This window comes from Pseudorca crassidens, chromosome 11, assembly GCF_039906515.1.
Source record: "Pseudorca crassidens isolate mPseCra1 chromosome 11, mPseCra1.hap1, whole genome shotgun sequence".
Taxonomy (NCBI): domain Eukaryota; kingdom Metazoa; phylum Chordata; class Mammalia; order Artiodactyla; family Delphinidae; genus Pseudorca; species Pseudorca crassidens.
In genome coordinates this window covers 36,980,819-37,008,703 of record NC_090306.1, presented here as the reverse complement: position 1 = coordinate 37,008,703, position 27,885 = coordinate 36,980,819, and the positions used below count along the sequence as shown (strand labels likewise).

The 27,885-nt window shown below is 43.9% G+C and overlaps 1 protein-coding gene across 9 annotated transcripts in view; it reads left to right on the top strand.

Moving 5' to 3' along the window:
* The window catches only part of PRICKLE1 (prickle planar cell polarity protein 1), a 107,969-nt gene that overhangs the window by 73,491 nt on the left and 6,593 nt on the right, over window positions 1-27,885 (top strand). For 5 of the 9 annotated variants that reach the window (XM_067696230.1, XM_067696223.1, XM_067696226.1 and 2 more), the window contains 4 exons: window positions 23,066-23,251; window positions 24,922-25,035; window positions 25,701-25,838; window positions 26,624-26,827. In XM_067696230.1, the coding sequence (XP_067552331.1) occupies window positions 23,117-23,251; window positions 24,922-25,035; window positions 25,701-25,838; window positions 26,624-26,827 (591 nt within the window). In that variant the 5' untranslated portion in view covers window positions 23,066-23,116. Of the gene's footprint in view, window positions 1-13,288; window positions 13,307-13,426; window positions 13,537-23,065; window positions 23,252-24,921; window positions 25,036-25,700; window positions 25,839-26,623; window positions 26,828-27,885 lie in introns of those variants that run through there. The other 4 variants (XM_067696232.1, XM_067696229.1, XM_067696227.1 and 1 more) reach the window with 3 other exon arrangements.

The window sequence follows — 27,885 nt, the reverse complement described above, 5'->3', positions numbered from 1 at the left end:
ACACTAGAAGGAATCAATAGCAGAATAACTGAGGCAGAAGAATGGATAAGTGACCTGGAAGACAGAATGGTGGAATTCACTGCCATGGAACAGAATAAAGAAAAAAGAATAAAAAGAAATGAAGACAGCCTAAGAGACCTCTGGGACAACATTAAACACAACAACATGTACATTATAGGGGTCCCAGAAGGAGAAGAGAGAGAGAAAGGATCTGAGAAAATATTTGAAGAGATGATAGTTGAAAACTTCCCTAACATGGGAAAGGAAATAGCCACCCAAGTCCAGGAAGTGCATAGAGTCCCAGGCAGGATAAACCCAAGGAGAAACACTCCGAGACACATAGTAATCAAATTGACAAAAATTAAAGACAAAGAAAAATTATTAAAAGCAACAAGGGAAAAACAACAAATAACACACAAGGGAAGTCCCATAAGGTTAAAAACTGATTTTTCAGCAGAAACTCTACAAGCCAGAAGGGAGTGACGCGATATATTTAAAGTGATAAAAGGGAAGAAACTACAACAAAGATTACTCTACCTGGCAAGGATCTCATTCAGATTCGATGGAGAAATCAAAAGCTTTACAGACAAGCAAAAGCTAAGATAATTCAGCACCATCAAACCAGCTCTACAACAAATGCTAAAGGAACTTCTCTAAGTGGGAAACACAAGAAAAGAAAAGGACCTACAAAAACAAACTGAAAACAATTAAGAAAATGGTAATAGGAACATATATACTGATACTTACCTTAAATGTGAATGGATTAAATGCTCCAACCAAAAGACACAGGCTCACTGAATAGATACAAAAACAAGAACCATATATATGCTGTCTACAAGAGACCCACTTCAGACCTAGGGACACATACATACTAAAAGGGAGGGGATGGAAAAAGATATTCCATGCAAATGGAAATCAAAAGAAAGCTGGAGTAGCAATACTCATATCAGATAAAATAGACTTTATAATAAAGGATGTTACAAGAGACAAGGAAGGATACTACATAATGAACAAGGGATCAATCCAAGAAGAAGATATAGCAATTATAAATATATATGCACCCAACATAGGAGCACCTCAATACATAAGGCAAATGCTAACAGCTATAAAAGAGGAAATCGACAGGAACACAGTAATAGTGGGGGACTTTAACACCTCACTTACACCAATGGACAGATCATCCAGACAGAAAATTAATAAGGAAACACAAGCTTTAAATGACACAATAGACCAGAGAGATTCAATTGATATTTATAGGACATTCCATCTGAAAACAGCAGATTACACTTTCTTCTCAAGTGCCCATAGAACATTCTCCAGGATACATCACATCTTGGGTCACAAATCAAGCCTCAGTAAACTTAAGAAAATTGAAATCATATCAAGCACCTTTTCCGACCACAGCGCTATGAGATTAGAAATCAATTACAGGGAAAAAAAACCGTAAAAAACACAAACACATGGAGGCTAAACAATAGGTTACTACATAACCAAGAGATCACTGAAGAAGTCAAAGAGGAAATTGAAAAATACCTATAGGCAAATTACAATGAAAACACAACGATCCAAAACCTACAGGATGCAACAAAAGCAGTTCTAAGAGGGAAGTTTATAGCAATACAATCCTACCTCAAGAAACAAGAAAAATCTCAAATAAACAACCTAACTGGGACTTTCCTGGTGGCGCAGTGGTTAAGAATCTGCCTGCCAAAGAGGGGACACGGGTTTGAGCCCTGGGCCAGGAAGATCCCACATGCCACGGAGCAACTAAGACTGTGCACCACAACTACTGAGCCTGCGCGCTAGAGCCCGTGAGCCACAAATACTCAGCCCACACACCACAACTACTGAAGCCCGTGTGCCTAGAGCCCATGCACCGCAGCAAAGTGTGAAGATCCAACACAGCCAAAAGTAAAAATAATAAATTAAAAAAAAACAAAAACAAAAACCTAACCTTACACCTAAAGCAATTAGAGAAAGAAGAACAAACAAAACCCAAAGTTAGTAGAAGGAAAGAAATCATAAAGATCAGAGCAGAAATAAATGAAATAGAAACAAAGAAAACAATAGCAAAGATTAATAAAACTGAAAGCTGGTTCTTTGAGAAGATAACAAAATTGATAAACCATTAGCCAGACTCATCAAGAAAAAGAGGGAGAGGACTCAAGTCAATAAAATTAGAAATGAAAAAGGAGAAGTTACAACAGACACCGAAGAAATACAACGCATCCTAAGAGACTACTACAAGCAACTCTATGCCAATAAAATGGACAACCTGGAAGAAATGGACAAATTTTTAGAAAGTTACAACCTTCCAAGTCTGAACCAGGAAGAAATAGAAAATATGAACAGACCAATCACAAGTAATGAAATTGAAACTGTGATTAAAAATCTTCCAACAAACAAAAGTCCAGGACCAGATGGCTTCACAGGTGAATTCTATCAAACAGTTAGAGAAGAGGTAACACCCATCCTTCTCAAACTCTTCCAAAAAATTGCAGAGGAAGGAACACTCCCAAACTCATTCTGCAAGGCCACCATCACCGTGATACCAAAACCAGACAAAGATACTACAAGAAAAGAAAATTACAGACCAATATCACTGATGAATATAGATGCAAAAATCCACAACAAAATACTAGCAAACAGAATCCAACAACACATTAAAGGGATCATACACCATGATCAAGTGGGATTTGATCCCAGGGATGCAAGGATTCTTCAATATACGCAAATCAATCAGTGTGATACACCACATTAAAAAATTGAAGGATAAAAACCATATGATAATCTCAATAGATTTCTCAACAGAAAGAGCTTTTGACAAAATTCAACACCTATTTATGATAAACACTCTCCAGAAAGTGGGCATAGAGGGAACCTACCTCAACATAATAAAGGCCATATATGACAAACCCACAGCAAACATCATTCTCAATGGTGAAAAACTGAGAGGATTTCCTCTAAGATCAGGAAGAAGACAAGGATGTGCACTCTCACAACTATTATTCAACACAGTTTTGGAAGTCCTAGCCACGGCAATCAGAGAAGGAAAAGAAATAAAAGGAATAGAAATTGGAAAAGATGAAGTAAAACTGTCACTGTTTGCAGGTGACATGATATTATACATAGAAAATCCTAAAGATGCCACCAGAAAACTACTAGAGCTAATCAATGAATTTGGTAAAGTTGCAGGATACAAAATTAATGCACAGAAAGCTCTTGCATTCCTATACACTAACAACGAAACATCAGAACGAGAAATTAAGGAACCAATCCCATTCACCATTGCAACAAAAAGAATAAAATACCTCGGAGTAAATCTACCTAAGGAGGTAAAAGACCTGTTACTCAGCAAACTATAAAACACTGATGAGGACTTCCCTGGTGGCGCAGTGGTAGAGAGTCCACCTGCCGATGCAGGGGACATGGATTCATGCCCAGGTCCGGGAGGATCCCACATGCCGCGGAGCGGCAGGGCCTGTGAGCCATGGCCGCTGGGCCTGCGCGTCCGGAGCCTGTGCTCCACAACGGGAGAGGCCACAACAGTGAGAGGCCCGCGTACCACAAAAAAAAAAATAACAAAAAAAAAAAAACACTGATGAAAGAAATCAAAGATGACACAAACAGATGGAGAGATATACCATGTTCTTGGATTGGAAGAATAAATATTGTGAAAATGACTATTATACCCAAAGCAATCTACAAATTCAATGCAATCCCTATCAAATTACCAATGGCATTTTTTACAGAACTAGAACAAAAATCTTAAAATTGTATGGGGACACAAAAGACCCCAAGTAGCCAAAGCAATCTTGAGGGGAAAAAATGGAGCTGGAGGAATCAGACTCCCTAACTTCAGACTATACTGCAAAGCTACAGTAATCAAGACAATATGGTACTGGCACAGAAACAGAAATATAGATCAATGGAACAGGATAGAAAGCCCAGAGATAAACCCACTCACCTACGGTCAATTAATCTATGACAAAAGAGGCAAGGATATACAATGGAGAAAAGATAGTCTCTTCAATACGTGTTGCTGGGAAAAGTATACAGCTACATGTAAAAGAATGTAATTAGAACAGTCCCTAACACCATACACAAAAAAAAACTCAAAATGGATTAAAGACCTATATGTAAGACCAGACACTATAAAACTCTTAGAGGAAAACATAAGAAGAACATTCTTGATCTTTTTTGACCCACCTCCTAGAGTAATGGGAATAAAAACAAAAATAAATAAATGGGACCTAATGAAACTTAAAAGCTTTTGCACAGCAAAGGAAACTATAAACAAGACAAAAAAGACAACCCTCAGAATGGGAGAAAATATTTGCGAACGAGTCAACAGACAGAGGATTAATCCCCAAAATATATAAACAGCTCATGCAGCTCAATATTGAAAAAGCAAACAACCCAAGCAAAAAATGGGCAGAAGACCTAAATAGACCTTTCTCCAAAGAAGACATACAGTTAGCCAAAAGGCACATGAAAAGCTGCAAAACATCACTAATTATTAGAGAAATACAAATCAAAATTGCTGCTGTATGACCTCACACCAGTTAGAATTGGCATCATCAAAAAATCTACAAACAAAAAATGCTAGAGAGGGTGTGGAGAAAAGGGAGCCCTCTTGCACTGTTGGTGGGAATGTAAATTGATACAGACACTATGGAGAACAGTATGGAGTTTCCTTAGAAAACTAAAAATAGAACTACCATATGACCCAGCAGTCCCACTACTGTGCATATACCCAGAGAAAACCATAATTCAAAAAGACTCATACACCCCAGTATTCATTGCAGCACTATTTACAATAGCCAGGACATGGAAGCAACCTAAATGCCCATTGACAGACAAATGGATAAAGAAGAAGTGGTACACATATACAATGGAATATTACTCAGCCATAAAAAGGAACGAAACTGGGTCATTTGTAGAGACGTGGATGGATCTAGAGACTGTCATACAGAGTGAAGTAAGTCAGAAAGAGAAAAACAGATATCGCATATTAACGCATATATATGGAACCGAGAAAAATGGTACAGATGAACCTGTTTGCAGGACAGAAATAGAGACACAGATGTAGAGAACAATCGTATGGACACAAAGAAGGGAAAGCAGGGGGTGGGGGGAGGTGGTGGTGGTGGGATGAATGGGGAGATTGAGATTGACATGTATATACTGATGGGTATAAAATGGATGACTAGTAAGAACCTGCTGTTTAAAAAAAAAATAAATTTCAAAAAAAAAAGACAGTTACTTATCTAGAACTATGTGAGTCAATCCAATAGAACAATTTGAATTCTAACTCCTGGCCCTGGCACAATCTAATTAAAGCTTGTAAACCAGTCCCCACTACAAAGTCACCTTGTTTAAGTTGCAGAAAGGGACTTGGGATCTTAGATAAGATAAAGAAATGTTATGGAAAGCTTGGCTGACCCTTTTCATTTGGCAAGAGGCTGCTTGAAATAATTCTTTGCTGACACCTCTGTACGAAAGCTTTTTTTTTTTTTGTAAGCCACAGACTTAAAAAAATTTTTTTTTTAATTTTTGGCTGCGTTGGGTCTTCGTTGCTGCGCGCGGGCTTTCTCTGGTTGCAGCGAGCGGGGGCTACTTTCGTTGCGGTGCGCGGGCTTCTCATTGCGGTGGCTTCTTTTGTTGCAGAGCACGGGCTCTAGGCACGCAGGCTTCAGTAGTTGTGACTCGCGGGCTCACTAGTTGTGGCTTGCGGGCTCACTAGTTGTGGCTTGCGGGCTCTAGAGTGCAGGCACTGTAGTTGTAGCACCCGGGCATAGTTGCTCCAAGGCATGTGGGATCTTCCCAGACCAGGGCTCAAACCTGTGTCCCCTGCATTGGCAGGCAGATTCTTAACCACTGCGCCACCAGGGAAGTCCCTGTAAGAACGCCTTGATTATTTATTGTACACGGTAACTGTTAAAAGCTGGCCTGCCTTGATTGGCCCAGATTTTTCATTGTGGAGAATCAACCATCTTAGGTAGGGGAGAGTTTAAATAGCATAAGAAAATACACAGGTGAGTGAAATAGCTTTGATCATGTAGTTCATGAAGAAAAGCAGCAAATATTCTATAACTTTAAAATTTAAGACAAAGCAATATTTATTATGTAGATGTTTTGTACAAAACACTAACTGCTAGGTGTAGACCCCACATAACACAGTAAGTTTCCACTTTCGATTCATCTCTGCAGCTGCGTTGGTTGGGTAGTTCTTCTGCGTAGATTATCTTTCAACCTGAAAGTCATGGGCCTGTTTCCTTCATAGTGATGGACCCTGAGCTCTTTAACACTGGAGGATGCCAATGTTATATATATATATATATATATATATATATATATATATATATTTTTTTTTTTTTTTTTTTTTTTTTTTTTTTTTTGCGGTACGCGGGCCTCTCACTGTTGTGGCCTCTCCCGTTGCGGAGCACAGGCTCTGGACGCGCAGGCTCAGCAGCCATGGCTCACGGGCCCAGCCGCTGCGCGGCATGTGGGATCTTCCCGGACCGGGGCACGAACCTGTGTCCCCTGCATCGGCAAGCGGACTCCCAACCACTGCGCCACCAGGGAAGCCCGCCAATGCTATATTTTAAGGGTGGATTCCAACAGGAAGATAAAGTTTGAGCAGAAATGTAAATACTTCAGGTTACCTTGAGTTTGTCTCCCATGGGCAGTGAAATATATCCGCGGTTTTAAGCTGGAGTTTATATCAGGGCTAAAGCATTGGTTGTCTTTCCAGTAAACTAAGGGAACACTGACTCCTTCAGAATGTCAGCCCCCATCGGCCACCCCTCAGTCCTCACCATACACACTGGGCCACCACAGTCCAGTCTGTCTGCCCTCAGAAATCACGCCCTCAGACGCACTGTTTTGTGTTTTCTGCTCTTGACTGCTGGAGCGGCTTCTAGGCTCTTCCCATCTGGTTTCCCTGCACTGTTCTCTCTGCCCTCTTTCTAACGAGGGCATAGATACGGTCATGTCACTTTTCTTTAAGCTTCTGTGGCTCCCTGTAGCCCTTGGAATAGCTGAGCAGTCCCGGCAGTCCTGGCACACAGCCATTTAGAGCCTGGTGCACCTTTGACTGGCTCAACCTGGGCCCTGTTTCCTATACCCAACTCCACTCGTTACCCTGATTAACTATTCAAATCCTTACAGGCCCAGCTGAGATGTCACCTCACCTTCCTGGATTCTCACCTTCCAACCAGAATTGATTGATCAACATTTCCTCTTGTTCCTGTATTAGAATTTTAACCACACCTCAACTGTATAATCACAACATATCATGGTTTGTTATGTATTTTGGAAAATTAGACCAGTTGTTTATTTTCCCCGCTCATATTGTGTATTTTTCTATGCCTCTATTTTATCAAGATATAAATAGAATATGAAATTTAAATACGAAGTCCTTAAGTTAAGGGGAGGGTCTAGGTCCAATAGTGCTGCCGTTCAACAAATATCTTTTGATTCAACCAAAGAATCTATCGGTGAATCAATGGATGGATTCATGAGGCATAAGCTGGGGCAGCTCCTGTTCCAATATGTCTGGCTCCATGGAAGTGTGGGACTGGTGACACGCCCTCCCCAAAGTATTATAAATAATGCAGCAGAGATTTCACCCTTGAAGTTTGTGACTGAGCGGAAGATAGCACAGTGAAGAATTATGTATTCATGCTTCTTCCTATATCAGCTAATAACTTAAGAAAGTCACCTTCTGCTTCTGAGCTTTTCTTCCTTATATTAATATTGTAGAATATTTTCTCTAATGTTTCTTAAACCATTTACAAAATTTTTATATGATCATTATAAAAAGAAAAAGTTTATAAGTAACGTGAAGATACATATAAAAGTACATTTATTTTACAAATATACAGTGGATGCTTGAACAACACAGGTTTGAAACTGCACAGGTCCACTTACACTTGAATGTTTTTCAGTAGTAAATACCGCACTGCACAGTACTGCACTGCCTGTGGTTGGTTGTCTTTGGATGCAGAGGAACTGAGGATAGGGAATTATCCATGGATTAATCCCCACGTTGTTCAAGGGTCAACTGTAAACTCAAAAGCGATAGTTTCCCATCATCTGCCTTTCCCTAGAAATCATATGAATGGTTTGGTATTTATATTCCTCTAACTAGTTTTGCTATGCACACACTAGCCCATATATTATTAGTTACAACAATGTGATCATACTATATATTGGGATTTGCATCTTAATATTGTCTTGGATCTCTTTTCATGTATAGATCTCTCAATATTTACTGGAAGATTTATTCTTTATTTCTTAATATTTTGGCAGTTTTTCAGCAATGAAATCTTAAGTATGTTTGTATTAAACCACAGGTCTACAGGAGTAGAGAAAGTTGAAGAACTTAAGGAAATGTGCTTGAATCCTGGTTTAATTATCTGTCCACGGAAAGAAACGTTTCCTGGGGTGGGGAAGGGCTATTTCAGAGCAGTTGAAAGTGAGGAGTGGGTTGGGCAAAGACGGTTGCCATTTTCTATTAGAAGTCATAACCCTGAGCGAGAGTCAAATCAAAGGACCTGACCCCATATTCTCCCACCCAGCCTGGGCTGTAGACTCAAGACACCTGCCTGGGCTGTAGACTCAAGACACCTGCCTGGTATTAGTGTCACAACGAGCTATCAAATTTTAAGAGACTGGGCTTCCCTGGTGGCGCAGTGGTTGGGAGTCCGCCTGCCGATGCAGGGAACACGGGTTCGTGTCCCGGTCCGGGAGGATCCCACGTGCCGCGGAGCGGCTGGGCCCGTGAGCCATGGCCGCTGAGCCTGCGCGTCCGGAGCCTGTGCTCCGCAACGGGAGAGGCCACAACAGTGAGAGGCCCGCGTACTGCAAAAAAAAAAAAAAAAAAAAAAAAATTTAAGGGACTCAAAAAGTATTAGAATTGGCGGAGCCTCTGGGAGCATCTAGTCTTAGATGAAGGAGCCTGAGGTCCTCGTTGGAAGAGTAGGTTTGGGGAGGTAGTTGTGGGAGGGGTTTGGGAAGAAACCAACCCAGAGCTTCAACAGAGCAGTTTTACGTTCATCAGTTTCTATATTAAGATTCCTATTTTAGGGGCTTCCCTGGTGACACAGTGGTTGAGAATCCGCCTGCCAATGCAGGGGACGCGAGTTCGAGCCCTGGTCCAGGAAGATCCTACATGCCACAGAGCAACTAAACCTATGTGCCACAACTACTGAGCCTGTGAGTCACAACTACCGAAGCCCCTGCGCCTAGAGCCCGTGCTCTGCAACAAGAGAAGCCACCGCAGTGAGAAGCCTGTACACTGCAACGAAGAGTAGCCCCCGCTCGCCGCAGCTAGAGAAAGCCCACGCGCAGTAACGAAGACCCACGCGGCCAAAAATGCATAAATGAATAAATAAATTTATTTTTTTAAAAAGATGCCGGGATTCCCTGGTGGCGCAGTGGTTGAGAGTCCGCCTGCCGATGCAGGGGACACGGGTTCGTGACCCGGTCCGGGGGGATCCCACATGCTGCGGAGCGGCTGGGCCCGTGAGCCATGGCCGCTGAGCCTGCGCGTCCGGAGCCTGTGCTCCGCAACGGGTGAGGCCACAACAGTGAGAGGCCCGCGTACCGCAAAAAAAAAAAAAAAAAAAAAAAAGATTGCTATTTTAGTTGAAAAATTAGTTGCGTTCCCTTCTCAGAAGTTCTACCCACCGACCTAGCCCAAACACTAGCATTTTTAGAAATGAAAAAAACTAATACCTTAGATAAATGATTTATCCCAATGTCACAGAGCCTACTAATTGACGGAGAATAGACTTTTAAGTCTCCCAACTCCAAACCCAGTGCATCTGGGTACTTTGCAGGGAGGATTTTCCTCACTCACAAAGGAGGTAGGAGTTGGGGGAGGGGACGGATGGCTGGGAGGACTGGAGTAGTAAATCTGAAGAGGGATTGGGTGTAGAAAATGTTAAAGAACCATTGCTCTCTAATCACGTTGCTTTAAATGTAATCAAAGGGGGAAAGAAAGTAATTTGAGACCTAGAGAAACTGCAACCTATTATAAAACACCATCCAGCCTGTTAACTCTGAGAAGAGCTGATATCTTCCTTTGGGCCCTTCCCTGGGGCTGCTACGGATTTAGCTAATGCTAGAATTTGCATATGTTCCGTGACCCAGCAGGATATACCGCCCCATCGGAAATACGACACAAATGTTTAAAATTAACAAGAAAGTAAAACATTTTTCGTAAACTTTTAGTGGTAACAAATTTGGTGACAAACATGAAGAATTATGATTAAGATTGTTTTTCTGGATCTCGGTTTCTTTTTCTGGACAAGATGTAGGGTCCTACAGGTTGTTGTCAACTCTAACATTGCCTGATTCTGTGATTTGTTTTTTGTTTTTGGCCGCACCGAACGGCATGTGGGATCTGAGTTCCCTGACCAGGGATGGAACCCGCGCCCCCTGCATGGGAAGCACGGAGTCTTAACCGCTGGACCGCCAGGGAAGTCCTCTATGATTCATTTTTTAAGCTATTTTATTTTCATTAGAAATTGCATCCTACAGGTGTTGTGATTCTTTTAGTTACCTATCTCTATATAGTCAGAACTACCAAACTGCTGTCCTGAAAACTAAAACTGTCACCCTAGTTAACATTACTTATGCCGACTGCCCCTTCAATTTAGTGAGTGAAATATCATTTGATGAATTTTAGAGCCCTTGATTTCTCTTTTCTATTCAGAAACTTAGACATCCAGTCATTTAAATATACTCTTCCTAGATGACTGGCTTTTAGCTACAAATCCTTCCAAATGTCTGAGACCAAGAGCAACTCTTACTCTTAAAGCTAGAAAGCAAGTCTGTTTTACAAATGAAAAAACAGAAGGAGCAGAAAAGACCTCAAGGTCTCTATATACAAATCATAGGAGAACCAAGGAATAGAGCCCAGGTGTGCTTTATATTTTGTATGTTTACCTCTTTCTTCCAGACCCAATAAAGGTGACTGGCATTTGACAACCAAAATGCTCCCTTCTTTATTTCTCTGCCCTTGGCATTTTTCTGTCTTTCTATCTTAGTCTCCTCCATTAGGACACTGGAGTTCAGTCTGGCTTTTAGGTTAGAAACATTCCTTGTTCAGGTATGGTATGGCTGTGAGGGCCTGAGAGGAATGTCCAAAAATCATTCCTTCATTTAACTCGTGTTTACTGAACTTGTCTGCTAAGTGCCAGCCATGAATCTCAGTGCTGAGAATATAGTGACGAATCCCCAAAGTCCCTACCTTCTAGGGGAGAAGAAAGCAAACATGAACAAATAGACCTATAATGTCAAGCAAAGTGCTGTGAAGACAATAGCACAAATAAAAGGGGGGGGGGTGATATTTGGGATGGGTAGTTGGAAAAGGCCTCTCTGAGTGAGAGCAGAGCAGAGACCAGGATCGCAAGAGGGAACCGAGTCCTGTGAATTTCTGGGCTTCCTTTCTCAACCTCCTAGCAAGTGTGATCTGCAAGCAGTGAATATTCCTCCTGGCTGAAACAAAAGGATGCTGGTTGGGGGTCTTGCTCCGCATCCTGAATAAGTTCACCCTTGACAATAACAGTGCCTTTCAGACCAGACGAAGGTCTGCTGCATTCAGATTGAAACTTTAGTGGGAAGCTCTTAACTGTCTCCAAACTGCTTCATCACTGAAAACACTTACAATAGGCAATAAAGCTGACAGTACTGGTTGAAAATGTAACAAACAGTATTTACAAGTAACTGCATGAGAGGAAGCATACTTACAATGGCTGACATTTGATACTCCTAAGTGTTGCTATGGCTTGTAGTTGGGAGGGTTCTGGGGCCTTGGCTAATGTGTAGTTCTCCGTTAAAAGCTTTCAAAAAGGATCCATCCACCAGGCTTGAAGCATTGGTGTGCTGATACTCCCTTTATTATAATGACACGATAGTTCAGGGTTGGATTTAAATCAGTAATGGACTGTACGCTGTCAGTTGATGACTTCCCTGAGAAAGCCCAAAGGGAAGGAAATAGGAAAAAGGAAATCTGGCCTAGGTATTCATGGTTAATTTCACAGCCCCACAGAGGAAAGTGGTCACCTGTGAGGTCCACCACCACCCTCTCACAAATCCCCACAGGACCTGAAGGCTAGAGGAGTTCTATATGAGAACTGTTTGGGAACTGTATTCAAAACTGGAGTCTAGATTTGCCAACAAAGAGTCTATTTAAATTACAAATCCTGTTGTCTAAATCAGTGTTTCCAAGCTAGTCTACCAGCCGAGGTGCAACCTTTTTTTTTTTTTCTTGTCTCTGCCACTTTAAAAAAGTAAGTTTAAAAAAAAAAGCGGCTTCTCAGCTGCCTTGCCTTGCAGCGGAGATAACAGAAATTGGCCACAGAATTATTTACTTGACTGCTCTATTTATGGCAACTTATTTGTGTATTTTTAAGTCAGTTACAATGGGCTATTGTTCAGTTGTATACTGTAGAAACATATATGTTGCAAATCACTCCCAAGGAATCCTGATGGTTTAAGGATTTTTTTAAATATATATAGCCTGAAAAAGAGATAGGATACCCAAGGAACTGGTGACCATTTTAAGTTGTTTTCATTTATGTGCATTTTATAAACTGATAGAGCTCTTAAATATTGCATGTTTTTCTCTCCCTTCCTTTGGCATTTTTTCACCTTGTGATAAGGAGGCTATTGTAGAAATTAAAATTTGTAGTTCTGAAGACTCAGTCCTCTGCTGTGCGTTATTAATCTATCGTTTCTTTCTGGGCTTGCTTTGAGGTCCTGTTTTTGCTTCTCTTTGTTTTCTGTAGACAACTAATGTCAAGCTTCGCTTTCTCTTAGTGTACCTATAAGTAGCTCAGAAACAAGATTAGCCTTGAGTATGAGCATAGTTCTTGTGTTTGAATAATGATACTCACTTAACCTATTTATAAAAACTCTTATTCATGTGCTTGACTGAGTGCATCCCGCGACCTGGTTCCTTTTCTTTTGCTGTTATTTACTGATAAAAATAAATCTCCTGCGCTAAGCAGTAGGAATCTCTCCGAAATGCGAGGAAAGTCCTAAGAGGAGAATTCATATGTTAATGACCCCTTCCAAGTGAGAACTTGGTTAAACGTGCCATTTGCTGACATCATTGTTATGGGCAGAGTGGAGATGATTTCTTTAAGAGGTGGCCTTGCATATGCTCCCAGCGTTTTGTGGCCCGCGCGTGCACCTGCGGGAGGGGGAAGTTTACATAAGCGTCCTGGGGTATTTGCATGTCAGCTGCTCCACTCACTAGGGCTCCCGGGAACGGAGCGGGCTGACCGAGGTAGGTGCTCGAGCTACGAGGCTGGCCAAGTGGGGGGGTAACTTTTCGAGGAGTAGCGTGTGCGCGGGACCTCGTGGAGACCTGCCAGGGGCAGGGTTTGCAGTGACAGTTCCTGGAAAGCGGGTGGCAGCGAGATCAGGCTGGGCAGGCGCCTCCTGCGGACTGGAGCCGGGTGCGGAGCAGGGCGTGGATCACAAGCCGGGCTGCCGGCCCGCAGCGCTGCGAGGAGGGTAGGACCGGCAGGAAGCGAAATGGTTACTTTTCTTTAATGCGGGCTCTGGTTACTTCTGAAGATTGCCGGCCCAGGGCCGGCTCCCGGGGCTAGAGGGGAGACGGGTTTTTTCTTTCCGCGGTGAAGGATCTTGTAGAGGCGCGGGGCTGGGGCGTGGGGGACGCTGTGGCCTGGGGTAAGCAACTCAAATACGGGGGAAGCAGAGTCGGCGACGCCGTCGGGGACAGAGGGTCTCTGGGGAACTGGGGCACCTCTTGCCGGTTCCCCCACGGCAGGTTAGCGGGCGGCCGCGGGTGAGGATCTCCGCGTTGCACCGAACGGGGGCTCGCGGAGGACCGGCCGGCGGTGAGCGCGTCACGGCGGGCGGTGGCGACCCCTCGCCCGCCGGGTGGGGCCAGCATTGCGCCGCGACGGGGCCCCCGCGCTTGCTGCCCCCGCCCCTCGGTCCCCGCCCTGCTGGGGTCTCCTCCGGAAATGGGTGGGCGCGGGTGACCCGCAGAGCACCCAGCCCTGTTTTCCTCCGGGAGCCACCCGCGCCTGGCCGCCAGCCTTGGCCGGTCGCAGAGCGGGGGGCGGCGAGTGCGCGCCGAGGGCTCCGCGGAGGGGCTGCAGGCCGCGTTCGGTCGAGCGGCCGCAGGTGGGGAGCCGCCGTCTGGGTCCCGGGGCTCTATGGCAGCCGGGCGGCAGCGGCTGAACGCTGAGACTGCGGGGAGGGCTTCGCGTCCGAAGCTGGGGATAGACGCGGGGATCCGCGGGGCGAGTGCGGTCCCTGGGAGATGACGCTGCGACGAGGGCGGCGCGGGGCCCTCTCTGGAGGTGGCGAGGGGGTCGGGAGGCTGCCCTCGCGGGCCTCGCGCCGGTGCCGAGGAGAGCTTCTCTCCCCGCCGCTGGGTCTGGAGCTCGGCTTCTGGGTGCGGGAGGCCGCGGAGGCGGAGGAGCCGGGGGCCGAGTGGGACCCGCGGCCCGGGCGCCGCCTAGCGGCCCGAGCAGCCAGCGCGGCGCAGAGGGTGGGTTTGCGGGGCGCGGGGGCGCGGGGGCGCGGGCTCCCGCTCCGAGCGTCTTCCCGAGGCGGGCGCGGAGGGCCCGGCGGAGCCCGGCGGCCCATCACCCGCGGCCCATCTCGAATTAGCCCGCAGGGTTTTCCCGAAGGACGGTGGCATCCTTTCCTCCGACTCCCCTCCCGCGGCCTTTTTAAAAAGCCCGGGTTTTCACGTTAATCTGTGTCAGCTAAGTCAGGCTATGTATGGAATTTGTTTTTACAACTCGAGTCTCGTGACTTCTCAAACACTTTCTTGAAGTGTTTTCTCTGGAAACTTGTTTCAAATGAGGGCTGTAAGTTTCACAAAGAAGAGTGTTGTTCGAGAGCCAACAGGTGACGGGGTGAAACCCGAGTCTGTGTGTACATTGGAGTCAAGTCTGGCTGCCGTTTCCTTGGGCCGCCGTTGAAAATGGAAATTCAAAAAATCAATAGGAGACTTGAACACGATTTTGAGAAAGTATCTGCGTCCCCCCATTATGGAAAATAGTGAATTCATTAGAACAGTGCCTCGCGTGGCCCGTCTTACACCGTAGCCAGCGTTTCGGGTTTTATCTTTACAGACCGGTTTACAGCCAAATAACCTGACCCCCAAAGCGCCGCTCTAGCAAGGGACCATGCTTTGTCATAATGTTTCCTCCTTTTGTTTAAGCAGGCTGTCTTTCTGTCGTGGAATGTATTTGTGCATGAAATAAGAATGCTTTGAAACCCTGCAGAGTTCCACATTTCCTCTTGGAAAAATGGATAGCTTCTTGGCAATGGTATGGTGCCTGACGGGCCACTCAGCTGTCGGAAAATGTACAAGTTGGATGGAGGTTTACCTGGAAAATACAGAAAAGGTCAAAGGGCACATGGCCTAATGCCACTAATTGCTGGTATGAAGTCCTTTTAGCCAAGGAATGTTTCCGTAAGCAATATCTTCGGATACCTTCATTCTGTTTTTATTTTACAGTTATCATTTCATTTCAGTATAAGTCAAATTGGGTTGGCCTCTGTTGGCCATGACTTTTGTATTGTCTTTAGCAGACAGTAGGCTTGAGTGCTGTTTGTGTGAAAACTTTAAAGAGATTACAGTTTAGTGTCATTTACTAGAATTCAAATCTTGATTGTAATAGTTTTAAGACCTATGGCTTTTGCAGGTCTCTGACTTTTTTAAAGTTTTAAGCTAAGGACATCATAAAACTAGGATATATATATACACACACACATACATGCATACATACATACATGCATACATTGTGTGTGTGTGTGTTGAAAAGGATGGAAGTGTTGGGAGGTTCTGTACTACCAAATTAGTCTGTAGCTAAATTTAACTCACCTGAATATTTAGCCCGGCTGAATTAGAGTAGCTCTTGAATGGGTGTGTGTGATCTGCATCTTCTATGTACAAAGGCCTTGTTAACAAGCAGTTTAACAAAGAAGTTGTTAAGCAGCTTGTGGCCCACAGGATGGCACTTAGCAGCAGGGGACACTTAGGGAATGTTAGCCCAACTGACTTCACAAATCAGTATCTGTTCTGGTTTTTGGTGATCAAAGGACTTCTAACTTCCCTGGGCGTGTTCACACAAGAAATACTTTTTCCTAGGGATTCTATAATGCTATGGTAGTCTTCTCATAGGAACTACAGTGGAATTTCATTGGGAAAAGTATTTGTAATTAGGGGTATGACCTTAGACTTCATTATTCAATGGCAGGCGCTGAAAATTGTTGTTTTCTATTTGCATGATTTTAATTTGATTTGGTAACTTGGTCCAAGAAAATGATGAATAATAGGAACCATACCAGAACTGATGTACAGTTATAACCTCAATCTGAATCTGATTGAACTCATTCTCCTCAATGCTCTCAAATCCTAAGTCCCCTTCTGACTCGCCTATATAGTATTTCCATATTGGTGCATCATCTTTCAGCCACCTAGGACTCAGAACTCTGTTTGACCCAGTTTCCCCCTTTCTTATCGGCTCCTTTTACTTTCTCTTCCCAAGCCACCATGTTTAGGCTCTCTTGATGGCAGTGGGCTAATAGGCCCCTTCCAGGTTCCTTTTCTCTTTTAATTTTAAGACCAGGAGTGGCACCCTCCTACTCATATGCATTTTGTTCTTTCTCATTAGGGTTAAACCCAAAGTCTTCTGCTTGAGATGTGTAATTCTTGAAAATGTTACTCAGTGCATAGATGACCATGGTCATCTATTGTTGCTTCTTTGGAAGAACGTGTCTTCCAGCAAAATGTCAACTCTTTACTGCCTCTTGACCTTCATATACTGTGTTGACCTGTTAAGCTTTTTAAGGAAAATAGTAAAGGCTCATTTATGTATATGTCAAGATCAATCAAAATAATAATCCTTAACTATCCTGGATGCAGCATACAGCCCAGTAGAAAATAAATGATCTCCAAATGGCCAAAACAGCATAGCAAAATAATAAGGCAGTTTTTTAGTTTGAATAACACCTTCACATACTGTATGTTATCTTCCTTAACCAGTGATTACTGTGCTTATGGGAGAAATGCTTAAGCCCTTGTCCACAGCATAATTATTCTGTATACTTTTGGACAACTTTTCAAACTGTATTTGCCTAATTTATAGAATACCGAAAGCAACAAATTAAAGGCACGTGTCTGAAGCCATGCAGTTCTGGACATCACCTCAGCATTGTGAGAGAGCCCTCACCTCCTCCCAACTGGATGGCTGACTTAGAACTCCATTTGCTGGAATCCTGAAGCCAGTGTTCTTTATATTATTCATTTTCTACTCAAAATGAAAACAAACGATCAGCCAAAGGCTAAATCACATGTAACTTACACACATACCACCATTAGAGAAAGCAAGGAAATTCCAAATGGAATTTGGAAACATTCCTATCACAGTGGGTACATTTTTTGTTTTTTAAGTTCTAGCTTTTAATGGAATAAATGTCAGTTTCCTTGATTTTTGATGTTTCCCAGAATGACTCAGTAATGGTCTTTAAATATAAGGATGAATGCGTGAGTGAAGTAAATGAATCTGGAAAGTAAATCTCACAAGGAACCCCTCCTTAAATGAGTGAATTTGGGGAACAAGTGCCATCTCACAGCCAGTCATATACTGGGTGCTCCCAATTTTTGCTTTGCCAAAGACACCTGGAAAGACCCTGCCATGCTCCGCAGACATGGGGTGTGTGTGTATATGTCTGTGTCAGAGATTTTATGTAGGGACTGGTTAGAAGCTCACTCTGAGGGCTAGTAGTGACCAATAGTGTATCAAAATTGTTTGCCCTTCAGGAGTCCAGAGTGTCCCGAACTCACAAAGAAGATGAAACTCCCCTGTCAACATTCGGTCTTTGTTACTAAAGTGTTCTTATTCTGGTCAGCTTCAAGATGTGTGTAATCAGTGGAAGTAACAGTGGCGATTGACATGTCAGTGGTAACTCTAATTCTTTATATTCATATAATTATTTTCTTCTTTAAAACTTTCACATCCTTAGGCCATCTTTGGAAGGAAAATAGTTGCTGTTTTAAAGAACCAGGTCCCACAATGTTTGGTGACTTGTCAAAGGTCTGAGGACTTCAGGGCTGAGCTTACCGAATGCCCGGGGCAACAGGTTGCCTTCCCTCAGCACTGCTTCTGTCCCTTGGGTCAGGTGTTCTCTTGACAAGTATATGATGATTGAGAAGTCATACATCTGCCGGCTGTTTGTCTCTGAGTCTTTTTAAATGGTGAGAAGTAGCTATTTAACTTTTTTTTTAAAAAACTATTTTGAAGGAAGAAGGGAAATAAAGGACAAGGGGGGGAAATGGAACTCTTCAACTTCGTTGCATGGCTTTTGGGGAGCAACCCCGAATCCTCGTGTTTCTGGGAAAAAGTATGTCATCTCTCCTTACCCAGCCTCAGGCCTCTTTGACAGTGGTTTTAGCTTTAAAGATGTTGCTTCCCCTACACATTTCCTTCATGGTCAGACTCAAACCGTTTCACTTCTTTTCCCTGCCTTATCAGACTTATTTACATCCAGAATCATAAAGACATTGGAGCGGTGGAATCCCTACTGGTTCATTTCCTTAACAAACCTAACACAGAATTGGTTAATGCATGATTGTCATTCACTTGTGATTGAGTTCATTCAGTTTATGGCAGCATTTCAAGACCGGGACAATAAACCTGCCTCAGAATAAGCACGGAATACTGGCGGCCTGAGCTGTTTTGGCTTTTTTATTCTATTTATCTCTAACATATAACACGGTACCTTGCACATAGTCTTTTTGTTGTTTTTTGTTTGTTTTTTGGTTTTTTTTGCGGTATGCGGGCCTCTCACTGCTGTGGCCTCTCCTGTTGCGGAGCACAGGCTCCGGACGCGCAGGCTCAGCAGCCAGGGCTCACGGGCCCAGCCGCTCCGCGGCATGTGGGATCTTCCCGGACCGGGGCACGAACCCGTGTCCCCTGCATCGGCAGGCGGACTCTCAACCACTGCGCCACCAGGGAAGCCCGCACATAGTTTTATTTGTTTTTAAATAAACTTTTTTTTAAGAGAACATGTTTAATTTAATTGGGGTTAGGCAAGAGAATGTGAAAAATACTTCCAGATGGTTCCCACAGAAGTGTGTGGGTGTGCTGGTGAGGCTGAGGAGGACGAGGTGGGGGTGACATGGCAAAGGAAGGAAGATGCAAACAGCTGGTGAGTCTGGGTGAAAGGCTGTCTAGGAGTTCCTTACTCTTCTTACAACTTCTCTGAAGTTTGAAATTACATCAAAATAAAAATGTACAAAAGTAGTGAATAACATACAAAATGACTAAAGGCCGAGTCACAGGACGGGGCCACTCTTGTCCACGTTAAGTGTGGTTCTGCTAAAAAGAAATCTCGAAGAGCTCTTGCCCTCCATATCAAAGCCCGCAGCAGAATAGTCCTGTTTCCGTTATCATTCAGCTTACTTGCAAACCTGATTTGTGGGCCCTGTTTCACAGGTCAACCTTAAGAGACAGCACCTGGAAAGAGAATGAACGGAATTTTCCTGTTAGATCTAATTCAGGCGTGGTTTCATGTTTGGCCTAAAAGGTAGTATTTTGGCAAAGCAAACACAACCACGTGTGGATGGCATTCGGAAGACCCTTCGTCATCACCCAGAGAGCACAAGTAATGGCCAGGCTTCCCTCTTTCTCTCGTGCCGCAAAGCAAATACCATGTAGTAATGTAAATGTCTACATAAGGTATATTTGTGAGATCACATTTTTGTCAGTTATTTTATACATTCTTGCATGTGCAAGAACCATGCTGCTTCCATATGACGAAGTCTGAGATGGCGAGATACTTAACAGTATGCTTTCTGGACCTGCTGACAAGACGGGTAATTTCTAAAAGAAAAATCCAACTTCAGGTTGTTATGCTATCAGGTAGAGAAAAAATACCTAGTGGTAATGCAGCATGCATACCACTGCCTGGCACGTGGGGGTCACGCGAAGTAACTTACTATTTTTTAATCTTTCTTTCTTTCTTTCTTTGGTTGTGCTGGGTCTTGGTGGTGGCATGCGAACTCTTAGTTGCGGCTTGCATGTGGGATCTAGTTCCCGGACCAGGGATCGAACCTGGGCCCCCTGCATTGGGAGCACAGAGCCTTGTCCACTGGACCACCACGGAAGGCCCTATATATATATTTTTAATGTTTATTTTTTGGCCAGCTCTTAGAACTTGTTAGTAAATGTAATGTTTTGTCATTTTAAGTAATTATCCTCTGATATAAAGGAAAACGAGAGGCTTTCTCCAAATTTAAGAATGCTGAAGCAACAGCTCATGAGGCCATTGAATTTTTATAATCCTTTTTGACTGTATGTCCTCCTTAAAATGCCCCCTCTGGGTGAAGTGGACTGCCCCCCCCCCACCCTGTCCGGCTGTGTCATTGTGCATGTCTGCAGTGCAGCAGCGTGACTACTTCACCAAAGAAAAGGTTCCACCCAGGGGGCAGTGCAGGGCTGCAGGGGTTTAAGGTCACCCAATGAGCCCAGTTCTAAGGCCACTGCCCTTGGACAGCTGACCCGTGGAGGATCTCTCTGAGGCTCGGTTTCCTCCTCGGTTTTAAGCAAGATACGCCCTCGTGGGGTTGCTTGACGTGGTGATCAGATGTCACAGCACTGATCATGCCAGGCTAGGCACGGAGGTGAGAGGTAGCTGTCAGAGTGTCAACAAAGGACACTGAAAGCTGCGCCTGTGTCACTCATGTTCCTTCAGTTCATCACGAAGTTCGTCGCTTCGCTGATGAGTGGTGAGTGACAGTTCAGTTTGAACCGAGGCTGGGATGGCTGTGGGAGCTGCAGGCTGGAGACGCGGCCGGCACGTCCAGGTGATTGGGAGAACAGGACCATGGCACTGAGTGCTAAGTTATTTCCCTTGATGAGGGTAGTCATTTTCTGTGCAGTTTCCACAGAAGGCTAACCAGGCAATATAGCTGTCAAACTAATTCAGCTCTTTGGCAATCTGCATCTTTGTTCTAGCCTGGAAAATTTGCAGTTTGTCTTAATTTGTGGTGTTTTCTCTTGTTTTAAAATATAGTGACATTTAAGATTTAGGTTCTAGTTAATATTTATGATCTTATTAAGTCTGTGCAGAGCAGGTACCTTCACATTTCCTTCCTCGGCCAGATTTGGCAAAGGGAAGATGTGCGTATTTCATGATTCAGGTTCATTTGCATTGAAGGCACCCATTCTCCTGGTGTGGGATTTTGAGCTACTGATTAAATTCTTAACCTCTAGTTCTCTTCCTTCCATTGGGGGGAGTGGTTTTTTTTCAAAACAAAAGGGAAAGACTAGATCCAAGAAATGTTCTGACTTTCATTAACACGTCCTTTTTTACTGAGGAGTACAAGGAATGTGCCAATGTTTAGAAAGCCTTTCCTCAGACGTGAATGAAGTGCACCGGTGTGAACTTATGTCTTGTGTAAAAGGTCAGTCCCTCCCAGTGGTGGGGCAGGAAATGAGGTCACTTTACTTCTTGTTTGGGGTGAATGAAAGTTACATTTATTAGTTGGAATAATATCTACTGTTGGGCATTGGTCCTCCCTAATAAAAGATTGTAGCCATTGGATGTTTGGCCTCGCATTTGTGAACTGTTACAATTTTAATTTTTTAGTGTCCTTTGATTCATCAGAGAAAAATCGTCAGTTTTCATACTCACAGGCTTTAATAGGTACCATGTTCTAACAACAAGTATCTAGTGTTGCACTGTGAGAGTCACTGACAAATGACTGAGTGTCAGGCTGACAATGTTTACGTTCCACTGTCTTTCCTACTTGTTGCAGCAAATGAGAGAATTTTTTTAAGGCAGAAGAGTTTTTGGAAGTCTGATGTGTCAGACACGCAGTGTGACTAGACTCTGGTTTTCAGTTGTGAGACCTTAGGCAAGTCACTTAACTTCCCCGAGCCTTGTTTGCTTTAAAATGGGGTTGGGCTAATTATCTGTATATTTCTTTCCTTTTTTTGGTGGAGGGAAAGGGGCAGGTATAAAAAGCTGCATCTGATCCTGAAAGTCTTGTATCTTTTTTTTCTTCTTAGTGCCTGGGGACAGGGGATGATTTTTCAGAATTGGAAGAAACTTAGAAGGAACACACATGGTGATAACAAAGTTCCTGGGCTGTAGGTCAGGGACTGTTGTCTTGACACCTTTATAGGCCTTCATCTGAGGAGACTTTCAGAGCCGGACTTACCCTGGTGGCGCAGTGTTTAAGAATCTGGGCCCTGCAGCAGGCTGAGAGCATGCAGGACAGTAGGTACTGCAGAGCTTTTCAGTGGAAGCCTTCTAGTAACACCGCTAAACACGAGTTGTCACCACGCTGGATTTTATTTTAACCTGGTGCTTGGATTCAATTACTGTCTTATGAAGGAACTCATTACTGAACGTCTGGCTGACTTTAGCCCATGGATAGTAAAGGCTTGCGGATTTAATGTGCTGTGAAAGGATTTAACAGTGCTATTTCTACTCCATGAGTAAACGAAGTTCAGTGCCTCTCCAACTTTATTGGAAACCTGAAACCTAAGCAGTGTGGCCCAGCCGACCCAATCTGTGCAGGCAGCCGTGCTCCGCTGGGAAGATGGATGAGGAAATGCAGGGAACCAAGTGGGGTGACTGGAGCCATCTTTTCACGGCACACAGTAGTGGGCAAGGCAGGGGGCGCAAACCCAGCTTCTTCCTACAACCCCCGAGGCTTCGCAGGATTTCATTTGTGGGCAGTCAGCAAAGCAGTTTTCATGAGAACCTTTCTAATGAACAGTGTGTAGAGAAGCACCTTTTCAAGGCATCTGGAAGTAAACTAGTTTGGGTGGCATTTTCTGAAATGCTGAGCTGGTAAAGGGCCTCTTTCCGAATCACGCGGCCCTAGATTCTAAGTTCCGGGGGCCTGGGGACGGTGACGCTGGCGTCTTGGTCCCTTTCTCTGGGCCCCGCTGTGCGTACGCGGGAATTCAGTAAAAGCTCTTGGAGGGTGAGAGCAACGCCTTCGGGTTCATCTCTTCGGTTTGTCTTATATTGTCCACAGCAGCCACTGTCTGATGTCCTGTGACTGAGAAGCTGGCTGTTTGACTTTGTTATGATGCCTTTGGAGATGGAGCCCAAAATGAGCAAACTCGCCTTCGGGTGCCAGCGGAGCTCCACGTCCGATGACGACTCGGGCTGCGCGCTGGAGGAGTACGCCTGGGTCCCCCCAGGCCTCAGACCCGAGCAGGTAGGAACCGAGTCCTCTGCTTTTCTATTTTTCAATGTGATTTAAGGTCTTCAAGGGTTGTTTTTTTTTTTTTTTTCCCCACACAGTGACATGCTGTGTCCTTGGGCCTCACTCTTTGGATGGTTTTAAATGTTTGCTTTTAAGGTCACACTTAGTTTCTCCATGGACGTTTTCAATCCCTTTTGTACTCTTGGATCCAGAAGCCCTATAAGGATGCTATTTTTGCCCTACTGAGTGAAGACCAGAGTACTGCCTATGCATTTGTCATGTGGATTTCTGACTGGGGTGTCCCTTTGGAGAGAGTGGGAGGAGTTTAACTTTTTAAAAAACTTCAGTAACAACAAAAAGGTAATCAAAGGAAAGAGGAAAGTTTCCAAGTCAGTTCTCAGCAGTGCCTTTGCTTTGGAAGAGAGGAGATACAGAGCTGTGAGAGACCATCTGAAGTGTTATTGCGTAGGATTTGACCTTTGATAACCTTGCACGTGAAAGATTCTGTCACCACATGGTGTAAATTGGAAAAAAAATTAAAGAGCGCATTTTGTGCTTTGTTGTATTGTTATTTTAAGGAAGATGAGAACATTCTGTGTACCTATTTTTATCTTCCCAATATCCTTATAATGATGAACTTATTAAAAATTGCTGGTGTTAGACATAAGGGCCAAGATAGTTTGAAATTAAAAGAGCCAACTAGGCGTATGATTGCTTCTGAGTTATGGTTGTGTTTCCCATTTTGATGGGAGCTCCAATTCATCCAGGGTCTAGAACAATACCTGGCACACAGGTAGCTGGTATTCAGTAAGTGTTTACAACCATACCAGCTCCTGCGGCTGATACAGTGGAAGAGGGTGGCGAGCTGGTCCTCCAGGTAGGAAAGCAATGTTTTGATAAACTGCTTCTTAAATGAGAACCCTTCTTGCAGCTTAGGGTGAGTAGGTTTTGTGAGACACTAAGATATTGAAGCAGACAGGCCCCAAATTGCCTAATCTCATATTTTTTCCTTCAATCCTTTTCATCTTCCCTCAGCACTGCAGTATCCTTCGCAGTACTCATTAAGGATTTCCTTTAGATACAACAGAAAGAAAAAAAATCTCAAACAAAAACTGAGTTCTTTCCAAGTGAACTAAGTACAGGTTAATACAGCTCCCTTCCCGTTTCCTTGGGGAAACTGACTCCAGATATTTAGAAAATAGCACCCATGCAAGCAAAGAAAGCTGAACCTTGAGAGAACCTGATAAGGGAGAGTTTACAGAGTTTAACAAAACAGCTTTTGTCTTTGCAACGTGTAAAATTCAGAGAGCAAATCCAATGTGTTGTGTCGTGGCTGGATTGTGGACAGTGTCACACAGCCCTGTGTGGTCATTTCCAGCATTCATTTAGGACTCTCTCGGCTGACCCTAGCATTAAATGTGCATGTCTTATGGTCCATAATTTATGGTGCCCCTAATTGTCACTATGAATTGCATTCCTGAAGAGCAATTTAGCAGCTGGATGCTAGCTATCTGAGGGTTTGCAGTTCTGCTGAGTTGGCTCAGCTGCTCTTCTCATTAGCTACCAGTAGCCAAATCCTGTCCGAGGCCAGAGCCAGTACCTAAAGGGCAGGGTAACTCGAAGATGGAATGAGCTGAAGTGTCCGCTTCCTGTGTGCTGACGTCCTCTTCTCTCTCTCTCAGATCCAGCTCTATTTTGCTTGCTTACCAGAGGAAAAGGTTCCTTATGTTAACAGCCCTGGAGAGAAACACCGAATTAAACAGCTTTTGTACCAGTTGCCACCACATGATAATGAGGTAAAATAACAGGAAGAAGGCTAATTAGGAAAAAAAAAAAAAAATCCACCCTGAGCATCGTGGTGCCTCCCATAAACCCCAGCTCCTCCCTGGCTAGGGCCCTTTTGTCCTTCTTCAGTTAAAATTGGGCCAGAGAATACAGCTTTCCATTCTTTAGGAGAGAAAAGGGTGTCAGTGCAATAAACTTAACACAAGTTGGTTTTTACAGTGTTTGCAGCCACCCACCAGTTATCAGGAGCCTACAAATTCCTGCGATCTCCCTACCCCTTCACCCAGAGTCAGTGCTTTATGGTGGCTCAGGCCTGCAGTGGACTTGAGTGCCTGTAGAATGTAGAATGAAGGTGGCAATTAGCAAGTTTAAACCTTTTGTAGAGAGGTTCATGTCTTATGTTTTTTTAGTGACTCTGCTGTTAAGAGTTTAAATTAAACTTTTCATCTTTAAAAAAAAAAAAGGACTATTCCTTCAAATTGCATTTCCCTTTTGCTAGAGAGGCTGCAAGATTTGGGGTCATTTTAAACGTATGGGGTCATTTTTAAACTGGCGATTCACGGGGGCAGGCCAGCTCAACTTGCTGTTTTATTTCCTGAAACTTGATTCTGGAAATAAAGAATTGGTGACGGACGCTGTTTGCTTCAGAGTGGTGCTTCTGTTTCTTTCTGTGAAGGTGCGGTATTGCCAGACTTTGAGTGAAGAGGAGAAAAAAGAGTTGCAAGTGTTCAGTGCTCAGCGGAAGAAAGAAGCACTCGGAAGAGGGACGATTAAACTTCTGTCCAGAGCAGTGATGCACGCTGTGTGCGAGCAGGTAGCCGGTTCTAGGATGAGTAGTGATGTGCGTGGATCAGCTCGGGGTGTAGGTGGCAGCGCCAGCACAGGCGTGGGCCCTAAAGGCCTCCAAAAACTGAGAGAAGGAAAGGCAGCGTAGCTTCTTACTATGTGGGGATTCGTGTTGGTAACTGGCTACACTGCTGTGTATTATGGGGGAGGCATGTAAGCATCGGGAGAAATACGGTCTTACGTGGGGTCTTGGCTTGGAGTGCGGTGCTGGGGTGCACCTAGTGCTCAAGAACGCAGGGGCGTAATGAAGACATTCGGGGCCTCCTTACTGGCTGTCCTCAGAGTAGGAGTATATCCAACAGGAGGACGCCTCCAGAAAACCACTGCGCATGTCCGAGGAGCAGTCCAGTGTGGTAGTAAATCTGAGGCATGTTCATTCCAGTGGAGAATCACGAACAATCCAACATTAAACAGCAGGAGGGGGGGCTTCCCTGGTGGCGCAGTGGTTGAGAGTCCGCCTGCTGATGCAGGGGACGCGGACTCGTGCCCCGGTCCTGGAAGATCCCACGTGCTGCAGAGCGGCTGGGCCCGTGAGCCATGGCCGCTGAGCCTGCGCGTCCGGAGCCTGTGCTCCGCAACGGGAAAGGCCACAGCAGTGAGAGGCCCGCGTACTGCAAAAAAAAAAAAAAAAAATAGGAGGGGACAAAAATTAAAGTTTCGCTGACAAACTTGGGATTTAGCATAAAGTGGAAAAGGCTGAGAATCCAGTCATTAAAAAGGGGTCATTTAAGATCTAAATCCTTTTGTTTTTAGTGTGGGTTGAAAATAAATGGAGGTGAAATTGCAGTGTTTGCCTCTCGAGCGGGCCCTGGAGTATGCTGGCACCCATCCTGTTTTGTCTGCTGCACGTGCAACGAGCTGCTGGTCGACCTCATCTATTTTTATCAGGATGGAAAAATTCACTGTGGCCGGCACCATGCTGAGCTGCTCAAACCCCGGTGTTCAGCATGTGACGAGGTAAAAAAGTTCATCCCTTAACACTGGAAAAAAATAAGCTTCTAGTAAGCCAATGTTCCACTGTTCACACCTAAGCAAAATACAGATCTCTCCTGCTTGAGCTCTGTGTGTACGTTTTTAAGATAACCCTTCAAGTTGGTACAATGGAATAATATGCAGCTAATAAAGAGAAAGCAGCAGGTGTCTTTGTGTATTGATAAGTAGCATGTCCTTGATGGACTGTGAGAAAAAAGCAAGTTGCAAGAAGAGTATGCAGCAATTGATCTTACTTCTGTTAAAGGGGGGAAGAACAAGATTGTATACATATTTGCAAACACTCAGAAATGGTATGTAAAGACATACACTAAGTTAACAGTGGTGAGCATGTTAACTCAGGGGAGGGCTGGTGGTGTGAAATGAAATTTTTTTCCTTAAGCTCTTCATTTTTAAGTAATTTTAGATTTATAGAAGAGTTGCAAAGATACAGAGAGTCCCTGTGTACCCTTCTCCCAGCTTCCCCTATTGTTAAAACGTCTCACATAACCATGGTATATGCATCAAAACTAAGAAGTTAACACTGGTGTAATACCATTAACTAAACCATAGATTTTATTTAGATTTCCTCAGTTTTCCTACTGATGTCTCTTTTTTATTCCAAGACCCCATCCAGAGAACCTCATTGCATTTATTCATTATTATCTCCCTAGTCTACTTCAATCAGTGACAGTAAACTTTCAGTTTTTACTTTTATATGTTTAAGTTTTTTCAATGATGTGCTATTTGAAAATTTTTTGAAACCAAAAATGTAAAAAAATTAAAAGTCCTTAATCTGGAGACGGCACCGTCAAACGAAGTGTTATCTACACAAGTGGTGTTCACATAATCCAGCATTCAGAGAGCGCTAACTATGTTGATTCCACAGCCACTTTAATGAGTTTTCTTTATTAAAAGATGCACAGACCGCTAAATTATTTCAATGTTAATGTATTCTTTGCCAGATTATGCCAACAAAGTGTGATTGTGGAGCAGAAATAGGACCAAGTGAATGATATCCAATGTAGAATTCTGTTTTGTTTTTT